The sequence below is a fragment of the Pavona decussata genome, unplaced genomic scaffold (assembly GCF_977016875.1).
Source record: "Pavona decussata unplaced genomic scaffold, jaPavDecu1.1 SCAFFOLD_192, whole genome shotgun sequence".
Lineage (NCBI taxonomy): Eukaryota > Metazoa > Cnidaria > Anthozoa > Scleractinia > Agariciidae > Pavona > Pavona decussata.
Genome location: NW_028145601.1, coordinates 271,691 through 287,039, shown reverse-complemented (window position 1 = coordinate 287,039; position 15,349 = coordinate 271,691). Strand labels below are relative to the sequence as shown.

General features: G+C 38.8%; 1 protein-coding gene across 1 annotated transcript; it reads right to left on the bottom strand.

The window, feature by feature from the left end:
• Positions 1–258: 258 nt before the first annotated feature.
• Positions 259–13,750, bottom strand: LOC146461995 (eEF1A lysine and N-terminal methyltransferase-like). The gene is made up of 11 exons (XM_085086119.1): positions 13,375–13,750; positions 10,580–10,895; positions 9,767–9,904; positions 9,175–9,330; positions 8,507–8,697; positions 7,724–7,904; positions 6,816–6,965; positions 5,546–5,622; positions 1,663–1,789; positions 1,220–1,354; positions 259–592 (listed from the first exon to the last, which is right to left on the bottom strand). Exons 1-11 carry the CDS (start codon positions 13,708–13,710, stop codon positions 288–290), a joined length of 2,112 nt encoding a protein of 703 aa, XP_084942245.1. The 5' UTR covers positions 13,711–13,750; the 3' UTR covers positions 259–287.
• Positions 13,751–15,349: the final 1,599 nt, after the last annotated feature.

Below are 15,349 nucleotides of genomic sequence, written 5' to 3'. Positions count from 1 at the left end.
TTTATCGTGAAAATTAGTTTTCAAATGAGCTTTGCACTTAGCCTCGCTTTATAATAAGCAAATGGCATATCCTAACAAAATACTGGGGGGGGGGGGGGGATGGGGATGGTGGTGGGTAACCCTGCAGCGCGCCACTTGCCTAGTTCTTGATCAATCCATGGAAATGAACTGGAACTGTACTAAGTACTCTAAATGATGTCAAACTTTCCATTTGATAGTTGTTCAGAAGTAGTTAAAAGGCAATTTTCACAAAGCAAGCACTTTACAGACGTCATTTACTATCACTTCTATACAATTTGAAGGTTTTGTACAAGTTCACACAAATCGAGGGAGGGGTCCCACGGATGACCTTGTCTCTTGGCTAGATTCTCTAACTCCTTTACAGTGTTTCGAAAGAAAGTCCTCAGTGTTTCCTGAGATTTCATGTCTTCCGCTTTCGTCTGGTATCTAGGTTGTGGCAAAGCCATGACAATTTCATTCACTTCTCCTTCAATCTTGATGCTGTACAGCTCGGGGAACATAGTACGAAGATCGCTCATCACTTGGTCTCTCAAGGTCGTGTTACGACAGACCAAGTTGAGAATGAACACGCCTAGAACGAAAACGAAACCAGTATTTACATTATTCTGTGATTTTCAACGAATATCTGGCAAACGGGTTTTGTATTTTGAACGCACTGCACAAAAATTCAGTGGGCGGACATACTTCTGTTCAAAACTCAACATCTTCGCGCTACTTAGACGAATAGAGGAAAAGGCCTTTATATTTGGGGCTGTACCCGCACTCCGTACTCTCAACTCGTTCGTAAAACGCATTTAAAAATAACGCCTGTTCTCCTGGCTGCCTGGAATCAGATCGGGATCTTTTGTTTGCGTGTATTATTTTGGTCTTAAACCCGCCTGGCCAAACGGAGACACAAACGTCTGATGGATGGCCGAATGGAGTCGCAAAAACACAAGTTGCGAAAAAAGACGTTTTTCCAGGGTTTTTCAACGCAGCTTTGTGCGCCACTAGGGCAAATCCTAACGGAAGGAAATTGGGACTGGAAAGACCCCACCCTCCCCAGTACCCTTCTTCTTCGGCTGTTTTCTCAAAAGTCGCTTTAACGTCTTTCTTCAGCCCACTCCCTTGGGCATTTTCGACTCCGTTTTGATATTAGTTTAACAAATGAGAGTACTTTACGCTTCTTCTATTCATTTGAAAAGTTTCTTTTACTGACCCGAGGGAGTGAGAAGAGACTGAACTTGTGTGAGAAATGTTCTGTCAACAAATGCTTGTGGAGGACAGCTCATTCCTACGCTGGTGTCCTTGGAATCCACGTCAAATATAATCACATCATAACTAGGACGGCTTTCTGGGGAATATATATAAACGTACAAAGTAACATGATAAATGTAATGGAAATGTAAACTGTACGTAAAGCTGATAAGTTATACTGAAATACAGTCGACTCCTGATAATTCGAACCTTCAAGGGAAATTGAAAAAGGTTCGAGTTATCGGGAGTTCGAGTTATCGAGGGTAAAATTACATAGAAAAATGACCTGAAAGGAAAGGAAAATTGGTTCGAGTTAGCGCGAGGTTCGAGTTATCGGGAGTCGACTGTAGTACTAAGAAATGAGGAAGGTTACGGCCGATTTCGTTTAGGATACTAGAAACTAACCTTTTGACTGAATGTACTTCAAACCGTCCTCAATAACGACCTTCATTCGTTCATCCTCTTTAAATTCAAACCAACTCTTGGCAATTTCGGATATGCTTGGATCCAGCTCAACAACTTCCAAGGAAAGCTTTGAAAAGAAGAAGGGAGAAATGATTGATAGCTGAGTTTAATCGTTTTGTCTCACGATTGAGTCAGAGATGTGGATCCCGACGTTTCGACCGTTATACCGCTGGTCTTCATCAGGCGATGGAGAGAAATGATTACTTCACTTTTGGCACAATGTCAGCCATTAAGGACGGTGACTACTAATAACGGAGTATTTTTGTGTGGCTCATGACTATGGGGGAAAGGCAGTGTCTAGCAAGGGCTATTGGAATTCAAAAAGAAAATTGGGGGTAACCAAGCATTTTTCAGAGATAATTAAGCAACAATAATTCAAAAACAACAAGTGAAATACAAAGCAATGTATGGCGTTTTTTTTTCCATATTGAAGCTTTATCATCTCTGAAAAATGCATGGTTACCCCCAATTTTCTTTTTGGATACCAAGAGCACTTGCTAAGTTCTGCTTTCTCCGAATAGTTTTAAACTGCGCAAAAATATCCCTTTATTAGTAGGCACCACCCATAGGAAACCCGAGTATCTCGAGATGCGCAGAATGTATGCGCAAAACACCCAATCTCGCACCATTTGCATATTGGTTGTAATATGCATACTGACCTTCAGTTCCAAGTCTGAAGCGCTGGGTATGTCTGGGGAGGGGATGTTGGAGTTTCGAATTGGTCGGCACATAACAACAACTTTCTTCAGTTTATACAGAAAAAATACCAGTTCCAAGACCTAACCAACTCAATTTTACCGTTCAGACAGGGCGTAATCCTCGTTGACCCAGAGGCAGAAAGTTGGGTCTGGAGGAAGTCAAAACGGGTAAGTCTACAAAAACGTTCTTGTAAACTTAGCCGTTTTGACTTCATCCTGACCCAACTATCTGCCTCTGGGTCAACGAGGATGGCAGGGTGGCCGTCAGACTGCGTAGAACCTCTTTTCTCATCGTGGGTACACATGCTGGCTGTGTATTTTCCATACTCAGCAAATCCATGTGTAGACAAGTACAAGAATACGGCACAAACAAACAACTTCAACTTTATTTAACTTTCCGCATGAAACTTAATTTATTTCAAAGCTTTAGCTGCCCACGAGAGTAGCAGTTGCTAATGTAGCCGTACTACTCATACATCAGATGGAAGGGATTGTTGTTACTGTTATGTAAAAAGGAAATGCAAGGCGGTAAAGAGATGAGAAACAATCAGAATAGGAAAAAGATATAATAATTTAGAACGCAAAGAAGAGGACGCTATTGCGACATCCCCTGTAAATAGGTTTTCGACAACAATAAATAAAATGATGAACCAGTGAAACTGTACATGCACAATGCTAAAATACTGAATGGATAAAAGTTCTTACAAATGAAACACCATCGCAGTTATGTACGCAATTAAGCAGTTGCGAAACGAAAGCCTGAAAAAAATAAATCCCTATAAACGAGAAACGAACCCATGACCTCTGCGATGCCGGTGCAGTGCTCTACCAACTGAGCTATCAAGCCAACTGGAAGCTGATCGCTTGTTATTTCGTAATATACCCGCCAGGGTAAAAAGATGGAAGTGAAATATGTGTAAGCCACAAAAAAAAAATAAATAAAATAAAATAAAATAAAATAATTATACTAGTAATAATAATCACAGATTAAAAAGTGCGGTTGACATGCCAATTTGTATGTTGAAGAGAGGGGACTTGTGTGAGTGAAATCTTCACGCGAAAATGAAGCCAGATTCTTGCATCAAAACGAGGTAGATTTGCGCGACGGAGAAACAAAATGGCCGCCAACTTCGATTTGTTCCGCAGCCATTTGCACAGGTAGCCCAACGCAAACACAGCATCTTCCATTGTCGACCGCCAATACTCATTCTAAAATACTTCCCCCAGGAACGTGCCTTCAGCCATTTTTGCGAACGCAATCCTTTGCGTTTTCACAAATTTCCGGATACGTGTGAACGACGCCTCAGATATCCGATCGTACTTCCAAAGTCCCAAGACGATTCTTACCGCAAAGTTTCGAACTAGTTGCAAAGCTATTTCACAACTAGTACTCTCGTACACTACCCATGGAGCTGCATACATCCCCACACCCAACTATTGCGGTGTACCGACAGCCAAAAGGTGAAATCTCTATGGATTCTTATCTCAGAATTATGCAAGATTCTGAAGATTTAATGAAGAAGATACAATAGTAGACCCCGGGGGGGGGGGGGGGGGTACTCCCTTATATGGGCTATATAGGTATGTGCGGCGGCAAAGGGTATGGTTTTTCGGCTGTTTTGGTCATAAATAGGGTATCACTTTTAGCCATTTTGCCGCCATTTTGGTAATAAATAGGGTATAGATTTTTGCACTCTAGTCCTGGGTTCGATTTTTTTTTAGAAGAAGCTACTTCAGGTCATAAATAGGGTAGGGAAAATCGTAGATTTTGGTCATAAATAGGGTAAGGGTTTTGGGACGCGGGCCGCACACCCCTACCCAATTCTTTTTGGAGTACCCCCCCCCCCCCCCGGGTAGTAGACTTATGGGCTAGTTTTCACCCAATTTGACAGGTACTCATCGAAGTGAATTACCATAGCAACCGAAGAATTAGCAGAAAATGATGGAGAGGAAACAAGAGCGATGGGCGAAGTCAAAGATCATTAAATAGGAATGAGGGCCAGCCTAATCTTGCTTTCATATCGTTTCATATTTATGAAGGATGATGGGATGACGTCACGACCAGAGGCAAGAGGGTCATGCAATACCGGAAGTGGGTGGAATTGTGCCCAGTCCCCTCCCGAGTCAGAGACACCAGAATTCAAACTACCAACAAAAATTTAATAACAAAACAAAAACCTTAAAATCACAGGGCAGGACGTATGCGAGGTCCTAGTGACTAGCGCCCGACTTACCATTAAAATTAAAATAATCAATATTTACACAACATACTCTCTATTCTCCCTCTTTCTCTTTCTTCTTGTTCTCTCTCCTCTCTTTCTCTCTTCCCTTCTTCTATTCTGCGCTTCCTCCATCTCCTTCTTCTTTCTTTCTTCTTCGCTTCTTCTTCTTCTCCTCTCTTTCTTTCTTCCTCTCTTCTCTCCGTCTCCAAACTCCTTTTTTTGTCTTTCTTCCGCTCGCTTTTCTCCAATTGATAGTATTTTCACAACCTCATCTTGTTTTCTTCTCTTCCTTTCATCCTCTCTTCTTTCTTCCTGATTTCTTTCTTTCTCTTCTTCTTGCCTTGCTCTTTCTTCTTAAAAATCTTCGTTCACCCTCACCATGAAATTTTTAAACAGTTCTCTCTTTCGTTCTTCAATTTTTCTAATTCTTTTTTTGTTTGTTTCAGCTCTAATTTCAAATCCGAAAATGGTATTTCGAATCCCATCTGTAAAAACCCGATGAGATGCTACATGAAGAACTTAAAGCCAACAATTAATGAAGGCCTTAAAGCCTCCAGAGGATGAGACTTGTTCTAATAACTGTATTTATTGTGTACCATATGCTAATTATCTTAGGTATAAATACCGCTAGTGTAACATCCTTGTGACACGACATGATTATGACTCTGGAATAGAGTTGAAATATTGTATCTTCTTCATTAAATCTTGCACAAACCAAAACTTGGTTCTGCGATGATTTCTTTTCTCGGACTCGCCTTTTTTCCTTATTTATTCAAAACTGACGGATGGACCTGGATTATTGGTGCTTGTACCAGAAGAGCATTCTAGCTCACCTTGAGTGTGAACTAGGTCGAAGATAAAATTAATTACAGTATTTACTTTTGATGTATTTTAAATGATCACCTGTTTGAAGAACTGATAAAGGAACATTGCGAGTCCTCCTCCACCGAGGCCAACTATCAAACCCGTCTTTGTTTCACCTAAACATGAAAAAAATAAATAAATAAATAAATAAATAGTAATACTTTTCAGCAAAAAGGGCTCTCTTAGATCCTGACAGGATGATTTTAAAAAACTCTATCGATTATTAATACGCTGTGAATACGACAAGTTTGTGATTGGTTATCTTTTAGGTAAAAATTCCAGGATAGTGCATAGGTACACGTATGGTAGGAAATTATGCTAACGATATGTTTAGCATATTTTAGTATTTTTTTAGCCTGCATGACCCCATCAGTAACGCTGATATCGATAAAGTGTCTGTTTTTTCTTTCAAGTCATGTCAAAACATCCGATAAAAATTACTGAGGTCTGTTAATTACACAAGCCTGGTGCTTAACAATCGTACGCATTGCAGCCTGCGAACAAGCTCTCTATTGATGGTTTGCATGTGACGTCACGGCGGCCATGTTGGTGTACAGGAGCAATAAGATTTTTCTCCTCTGGGAGCTAACTTCCATTTTTATGCAAACAAAACAACGACAACGACAACGACAACGCCGCAAAGGAAAAAAACAATCTCTCTGCCCGTGCGGTTTAAATTTTGGTACATTTGTTTGCCGTCCTCTGCAAAACAACAACGTGAACTGACCAAATTCAAGGTTTTGTGGAGAACGTGAACACAAAAGTTCTTTCTCCTTCCTTTATACTTGAACGCCGTTCCTACCAACTTAGTTCCCGGACACTTCGCCCGCATTGTACGAGTTGAACGAATTGGAACAATCGCGAAGTAGTACAAGTAACGCGAAGTTATTTTTCCAAGTGACGTTTCGTTGCTGTTGCTTAAAAACGGTGCCTACTAATAAAGAAGTATTTTTGCGTAGTTTATGACTATTCGGGGAAAGCAGATCTTACCAAGGACTATTGAAATCGAAAAGGAAAATTGGGGGTAACCACGCATTTCTTAGAGATAATTAAGCAACAATTATTCTAAAAAAAAAAAAAAAAGAAACAGTAAAGTATAAAGCAATGTATGGCGTTTTTTTCCAAACTGAAGCTTTATTATCTCTGAAAAATGCATGGTTAGCCCCAGTTTTCTTTTTGGGTACCAAGAGCACTTGCTAAGGTCTGCTTTCTCCGCATAGTTTTAAACCGCGCAAAGATATATCTCGAGATGCGCAGAACGTATGCGCAGTACCAAAAGTAGTCCCTAATGTCTGCAGCGGTGTAATACCTGTCGTGACAAATCCTTCAATCCAAGCCAGGCCTGTGACAATGACGCTGTGATACTGACAAGCTAGGTACCCATGATCCACTCGGCAGCTGCTGCTACTAGCAGGCTGTGGCTTTGTTTTCCCTTTCCTCTTTTTATGGCTAGCTTTATCTGTTACGAATACAGCAGTAATGTTTTTCACCAGTTACTTCGATTAAACTGCATTGTCTGGCTTGAGATAATTGAGATAATCTGTAATTAACACTTTTGGTTTGAAACTCTTTAAAATGGTCAAAAAACGTTCTCAAAGTTGTTTTTTTATTAAGGGTTTCATTATATCTCTCAGTTACGCGCGGTGTGATTGGTCCCTTTTGCGGGCCGTATTTCACTGCACTGACCGCTAAACTTCAACTAGTGTCCTTTCCCGCGCGCCCGATTAACCTCAGAGGTATAAAAAATATCTTACTAACCTCGTTTTCTCGGTCCGTACTGTAAGTTACGGATCCTCGTTTACAAATCAACGGGGAAAAACGAGGATCCTCAACTTACAGTACGGGCGAGAAAACAAGGTTAGTGAGAGGTGTGTATTTGGCCCATGAAACACTGGGGCCTTTTCGTTTGTTTCTTTCTTTGTCATTCTTACAAATCTTACTGTAACAAAACAACGGCCACGGTTTTGATGTCAGCTTAAAGAATTTGCGTTTTCTTTGGTGAGATCTATCAACTTAGTTCAACAGATAAACGAGACCTCTCTTTTGATAACAAACCTTCTCCACTTGTAGTTACGTCTTAGAAGGTGCAACGAAGCTCATCAAGAACAACTATTAACAAAGAAACTCTGAAATTCGCCCATTTTTGTGTTTAAACATTTTTTACAAGTCCGCTAAAGTTCTACTTTCTGTGATAAACTTAGGCTTGTTTATAGTCACCTGCTAACAGCCTGGCTTCTGATTGCACCACATTTTTGTTGCTAAGAAAGATTAATCTGCGATATTTTTGTCCACCATCACCGTCAACATCTTCCACAACGTAATCACCACTCAGTGCTGACTTTCCTTCATATAAGACCACACGATTTCCCAGATCTTCTCCAATAGACAGGAAAGGTACCTAGTCCGTGAAATTAAACAAAAACACACTAATATTCAGTTGCTTGACCAGTATCTTTGTTTATAAGGCCTAAAAACCCTATAAATTATGTAGCCACTTTTATTTGTGCTCGTATTGTTTTATTAGTTTTCTTTTTTTATGACCCGGCTTTATGACCCAGTAAAGATGATATAATTAATAATGAAAAGCTCATGTCCAGATTCAAGGCAAATTTTTTTCTTACTTTTAAATTAACTTCATTACGATTTGGGAGAGGTAGCGTAGCTTCAGCTGAAGTGGTAATCTTAAGTTTATTTGTACGATGAAAATCATATTTCCCTGAGGAGTAATATATAGAGGATATAACAAATTGGAAAAGACAACATTTTACCAACGAGCACAGTGGGTGAGTAAAATACCGTTTTTAACACAAAAAAATATTATTCATATCTTCAAGCCACCGTGTAATTTTCTTTTTATCATAAAAACAAATCTACCACTAGCCATTTACCTAGCAGATAAGCATTTTATATTTACATGGTTAATTCATGAGAACAGAATTAAGCATGAGTCTTCAGGGTTTAAACCAAACAATAACCAAACTGCCTTTCTCGATTCATCACCTGAGCGTTGTGGCTAAGTTTTTTAGGTCCAAGTTCCATCACTTTTGTGGACAGTTCCTTCTTTATTGTATCCATATCCGTAAAGGTGTGTCCTCTCCCGAGAGTTGCTATGACAACACGCTCAAAACCAGCATTCGTAGCAAGTTCCTTTTGTCCTTCAACAGATGAAAAAAGCCACTCTGTTTCCCTACCTGAAGAAGGGCAGAAAAAAAATCCTGTTTAAGAAAAAAGCACCATAATAACAAAAGAACGAGCACTGAACATTTTGATAAGCTTAGAACATTTGTGTTTGTAGTGGTAATTATGAAAGGCGCAGTGCAAAATGGACCTTTTAGGGCATTATAGATTGCTTATTGTTGTTTTAAGCTCTGATTCACTGGATTATTTTTACGTGGCCTTGAATTCGTTCAGGAAATGTTGCCCCAATGTTTTATCCATTGCTTAAAATGCTTCTTTTGCAAATGGGCAAGATTTCTGTTTTTATCACACTTGACGAGAGACAAAGTAGTCGATCAAACATTGGAGCAATGTTTTCTGAAAGAATTGAAGGTCACACACAAAAACCCAATGAATCTGATCTAAAACAACAAAAAGCAATCTAAAATGCACTATAGGTCAGTTAGTTATGCACTGAGCCTATCAATTTCTGACATTTATTTTAGCAGTACCTTGTGGCACAATGAATATAGCAAATTTCCCATTCTTTGCTGATGAACGCTGTATGTCTACAGCAGTCATTGAGTAGCGGGGATCACTTCTTTGTTTAGCACTGCCTGATGTTGAATATAACTCCACTCTAAGATGCTGTCCAGGATGACATTTTTCTGAAAGAGGACAACATGACATTCAAACAAAATAGAGTGCCTTAATACTACCTTGAAATAATTATTCACAGTCAGGGTGAATAATGGCAGTATCCTAGTATGAATTAACATGTGTTATGGATTACTGATATAAACAAAATGATATATTATTTAAACTCGATCATCACCAAAGATAAAGCTCCAGGGTTGACCATTGACAAAGTCAATGTGGAAGCTACCTCAAGCTGGGTAACTTTGCCTAACTTATTTAATTTATAACAGTCACATTATCTAAAAACATTTTCAACTTTCACATACAATCCAGTATCAGTGAGACTGATGATTTTTTAAGATGGACACCAGAAAGAAGATAACCAACCACTGAGTGGGCATTGCCTTGATGTAAGTTTTAAAGGAGGCAGGACGGTGGTTTACTATATTTTGCACACTTACTTACCCAATGCCTTCCTTGTGACAAAGTACTGCTGAATTTCCTGAACAGTTATCTTGACATCAGAGAAACCACTTACTCTTTGGATGTTTTCAGTTCCCTCCAAACACATTTCTACGATTTTTAAGGACTGAGATAATGATCCTGGGAAAAGGACAGTAACATACAAATAATTATAATTTTATGAGTGACATGAAAAATTGACAATTCATAATACGTACAGTTTTTATAATGGCTGTTAACTTTAGTAAGATTAATTTTGTCTTACAATCTTCATTTAAGAGAAATTATTTGCATCAGTCTTACAAACAAACTAAAGTCACTATTAGGTATAAAAATTAATTTTTGCTACTATCCTTTCTTAGTTTAAATGAACTCATGCAAAACCACGACAAACAGCCATCAAAATTATACACCCTTCCATTAAGGTTTTGAACTTCTACAAGATACTGGCTAGCCAAGTAGCAAAATTCAGACATTGTTCAAACTAATGCCCCTTGGCATATAACTGTGAAATAAACAAAGGTTTACAGAATACAACTTAACAGCAGAAAGTGAAATTAAGAATCATTAGATTCCATTTTAGATCATCAAATGTCCGTCCTGACTTTAAAAAACTTGACATTCACTGTCAGTCAGATTCTAAACACAGGTCATGGTTCTCTAACTAGAAGATGCATAAATTCCAGAGTTTTCCTACCACACTAATGTCAAAAGTTAAAAATAGGTCTACATTAATTAATTAATTAATTAATTGATTGATTAATTAATATAAACTTGTTTTAATAAACAACACAATGAAGCAAAATTTGTACTGACCCGTAAATTTTGTCTTTGTCAAAACAAAGCAAAACACAGGTAAATTTCCTGGTTTCTCATCTGAAGTTTGAGTGTCTAACAAATGCCCCCTAAAAAACCATCCTGACGAAAAATAATCTACCAATTTGTCCAGAATGTCTAATGTTGCAACTGAGAAACATAAATATCGCCCTCCAACTTTTAACAGTCTCTGTACTTCTTTGAAGTATTCTGTAATATTTGATTCCGTTCTTTGGCCAGATGACCCATCTCTGTATACCATGTCAAGTTCCCCTCTGTCTATCACAACATTAAAACATTCTGATTCAAAGTTTGCCTACAAAAAATGCAATAATAAAAATTATTAATAAAATTAACATGAATTTATATGATGACCTATGTAATAATTATTACATCAATATCACTTTATTGATCACTATTCAAGTACACTCATCCCTAAATGCATTTTTTTATACAGTGATGGAATACACTGTGGTACCAAACATCATCTCGTTCCACAAACTACATTGCAAGAGGGAAGAATACTGTAGTTTGATCAGATGGCAAGAGCCGTGAACTTTACAAAAAAATCCCCCCCCCCCCCCTATGCCTAACGCTCCAAAAGGGAATAATCAACAGAGCACTAGCACCTTTTGATCTCTAGATGAGCTTGTAAGAAGAATTTGGTTGAATGAAATTACATGTAGATGTATATTTTTTGGACAGTCAGTGACACAGGTATACTAATTAAAGGGGTGCCTGGAAAAAAGCCCTTGATGACTTCTGATAAATAGCTAGATTCTCCTTCCAAATTTCATTGTATTTGCTTGTAAAACAAAAGGAGAATTTGACCTTACATCTAATGTCACTTTTGGCCTTATTCCATGCACCCCTTAAATTAGAAAAAAGAAAAATCTGAGTTCTCTCAACAGGAGTCGAACCTATGATCCTCAGATAACAAGTTTGGATGCTCTACCACTGAGCTACAGAAGACTCCTGGGAACTACTGTGCCATTAATTACTAGCCTCATGTGACAAGCATTCTGCACAAGAAAGGTCATAGGTTCAACTCACAGTATGCCTTTGTCACTGACTGAAAAAATTCACCTAGCAAGAATTTAGTTTTACATTTTCAAGTGGGGGTAGGGGGTCCTCAATGGCCAAAAAGTGTAAAGGGAAGTATGAAATTGAATTTGAATTTCCAGAGGGGTGGGGGGGAGGGGCTTGGAGAAAATCCCTTCCATGGGAGAGGTAGCAAATTCTGAGGGGGCCCGGGGGGGGGGGGGGGGTACTCCTCGGAATTATTGGTCGGGGTGTGCCGCCCGGGTCTTCAAATCCCGACCCTATTTCAGACCTAAACATGCCATTTTCCACACCCGTTTTCAGACCTGACCTCTAAAATTCATACCCGTTTTCAGACCTGATATTTATGCATTAGTGCCGAACGGAAGTTGACGCAAGGAGTAAAAGTAAGCTGGAATGACATAGTTCATCTATTTCTTTTTCTTGCCTTCAGTTAGTCGTTCCAGTTACGTACTAAGAAGAAAAATATGTTTGTAAGCTTTCGTAAATGTTTCCAGCCCCAAAAACCCGACCCGATTTCAGACCGTAATTGTTAAAATCTACACCCGTTTCCAGACCAACACGGCTCAAAAACCATACCCTTTGGGGCGGCACATACCTATAAACCTTATATAGGGGAGTACCCCCCCGGGTGAGGGGGTCACTACATCAGGGTCTTTCGAATTAATTTCTGAGGAGTTGAAAAAAATGGGTTATTTCTAAGGAATGAAGCATTCTGCAGTTTGGCCTTTTTTATCTTGGGGTAAATTTGACTCAGCAAATCAATAAAGGAAGAAGTGGGGGATGGGGGTGGGAGTGGAAGAAATGGAATTCCCCTCTGACTTATGTATCAGTCAATTCCAAGCGCGATCATCCCCCCCCCGGGCAACCCCCGGGCATTTGACCCCTGTTTGGCTCCACATAGTGGGGCATTTGACGCGAATAGAAACCCGACCCATCGGGCATTTGACCCGTCGAAAAAATGCTGGTCAGCGGTCGCGTTTAAAAATGATTTGTTCTCCATGTAACATGTCACAACTCCTCGTGGTTTTTGACAAAATTTATGGTGATATATGTGGTATGTCCAAGTTCCCTCAAGCTTCGTTCTCCCTTTGTTCGGCGTTCGAAGGTCGACTTGTTGGCATGTCTAGGTTTCATAACATAGTGTTTTTTATTATTGTTCGTGTTATCACTGTTTTTTAACAAACTGTTCACAGTTCTACTTGTAATAGAAATATGTATTTTTTTTGTGATAAAGTTGCATGCTTTTAAATTTATAGGTAAACGTAAACGCCCATTGTACTGCAACAAGAGATGATTATCATCCAGTTTATTTAATCAATGCGTAAACTATTTAACAAATCATGCAGTCAAATATTTTGCGAAAAATGGACACGTATTTGCAAACTTCATGTACATTTTTAAATATAAAAGAAAAGCGAGTATCGGTACATATATCGTTAAACTCTCCGTTAGTTGAGTTTCATGTGTGATGTTATGCATTATCTTTAATAATGAATTGTTGTAAATTTATGAATGTATCAATTTCGTTGATTTTTATATAAATAGAGCTAGCGAATACAAAAAAAAAAAAAAACCAACACGATGTCTTTTCAGCCCCAACCAGTGGGGCATTTGACCTAGAAATCGGCCCACATAGCGGGGAATTTGATCAGGCATTTTTAAAAAAGTCAAATGCCCGGGGGTTTGCCCGGGGGGGGCATGATCGCTCTTGGAATTGACCCAGACATTACTTTTAGATCTTGTACTTGTCCTACAAGAAACTGCATCTCTGGCCGTATTTCCTTGTTTCTTTCCTTTGAACAGCATACATTTCTTTCTAAGTTATCCACACCAACAACAGAGTGATAACCAGCATCGTACAAATCCTCAATCAAAGACGAATCCTGCCTGCCGCACGTGCAACCAGTTGCTAAAATTCTATCGCTCGTCTTACAGTACTTATGGAGAACACCACAGAGTTCTTTATAACCTCCATAACACAAAGGAGACCTAACATGCTCTTTGATGAGTTCCCCGTAACTTACGTTGAGGTTTGAGTCGACGGGAGAACGATAAATTAACGCCATCCCAGAATGATACTTTCTGTGACTTTACATGAAGATTGAAGAAGAACTCCAATGACACCTACAGTGGAGTTACATGACCCGCGTAATGTTCTGCTGGCTTTGTGAACGAGGGCTCATAAATATTGGCAGTCGTCGACAGCAGTCAATGAGTTGGGTGTAATTCATCCGTTATCATGGCAGCGAAAGTAGAAGTAGATATAGAATATTGGTAAGTGAACGTTATTTAATTTTCTTTACTCCATTTCGTTATCTTCTTCTTATAATTTGCTAACCGTGGGGCGTGCTGCTCATGCTTGCCAACGCGGCGTATTTTGCAGTTTCATTTTCATCAATGTAAGAAATGTTAACTTAAATTAAGCTCGTAATTATCGCTTGAATTCTTAACATTTTCTCCAATTTTTATATACTTTTTGTAGGTTTTTATTTTAAATTATCGTTTCCTGGTTTCATTTTGAGCGTATAAACCGTCCCCTTAGTGCTATGCATTGCATGCATGCATCGATCATTGCACACGATGAATCAGCTCTTTACAGATTTCAGTATCAGCATGTCTTAACTTGCATGAAAGATTCATAAACCTCCTCTTGCTCAAATAAATCAAAATTAATCTCAGTTTCTTTTAGTCTGCTCATCTCAAGAGTCTGCCAATCAAGTTCATTAGTGTAATTCGCAACTGTTTTGTCATTTGGGTTTTCTTTCATTTTCAGCCAATTAAGCTTACAATAACATTAGCAATTCTAATAATATTTGAATGCTGCATTATTTATATGATATTCAATTCAGCAAGAACCATAAAATGTTATTTGATACTCAAAATGTGAGGCTCAACCTTTTTGGGCAAATTTGCTCAAGGCAATTTTAAGACATTATTTCATACTGCGTGCCTGTACAAGTTTCAAATATAGAATAGAATAATTAAGTCACACACTGGCACAGATCCAATTTTGCCAGATATTCTAGCTTTACAACAACAGTATAATATCAGTCTTTGCAGGTATAATACTTTTGCAGATCGAAACTGCATTCATACTCTAAAGGAAGGTTTCATTAAGGTTTAGAGCAGGCATTTGAAAGCAATTACCTTTCACAGGTGGTCAGAAAGTTTTGAATTTCAAAACTTCTCAAATTAATAAGTTTGTAACCCCTCGGTTGAGATGAGCAGGATAGATGGGTTAAATCATGTTGCATAGTCCCAGGGGGGTACTCGGGTATAGATGTGACTGGGGGGTCCGATGGAGCCTAATATTTTGCACCCAAAAAAATACATGGACCTTATATTGTGCACCCAAAAAAATACAAGACTGGAGATTATTCGAATCATGCTTTCGGATCTTGCGGGAACTTTGGCTTGAATTGTGTAAGAACTATTAGCCTGGCAAAAATTCGAACCCAAAAAAATACGCGCAGATTTTTTAGACCCAAAAAAATACACGGTTAAATCTTCAACCCAAAAAAATACAGGAGTTGAAATTTTAGGCCCAAAAAAATACGTCGGACCCCCCGTCACGTTTATACCTGAGTATCCCCCTGGCTGCATAGTGCCCTGCTGTCCAAGGAATCCTGATTAAAAGGTAGCTTAATGCAAAAACTGTAACTGAAAAATGTTTTACACAGCTTAATTCGTGATTGAATAATTCAG

What these genes read in the sequence shown, in the direction of transcription:
- LOC146461995 (XM_085086119.1), bottom strand. Translation starts at nt 13,710, where the DNA reads ATGGCGTTAATTTATCGTTCTCCCGTCGACTCAAACCTCAACGTAAGT. An exon ending in GACAAGTACAAGATCTAAAA is followed by an intron (nt 10,896 to 13,374) that starts GTAATGTCTGGG and finishes CATTTTTTGTAG; the next exon opens with GCAAACTTTGAATCAGAATG. An exon ending in AGAAGCCAGGCTGTTAGCAG is followed by an intron (nt 6,966 to 7,723) that starts GTGACTATAAAC and finishes TATTCGTAACAG; the next exon opens with ATAAAGCTAGCCATAAAAAG.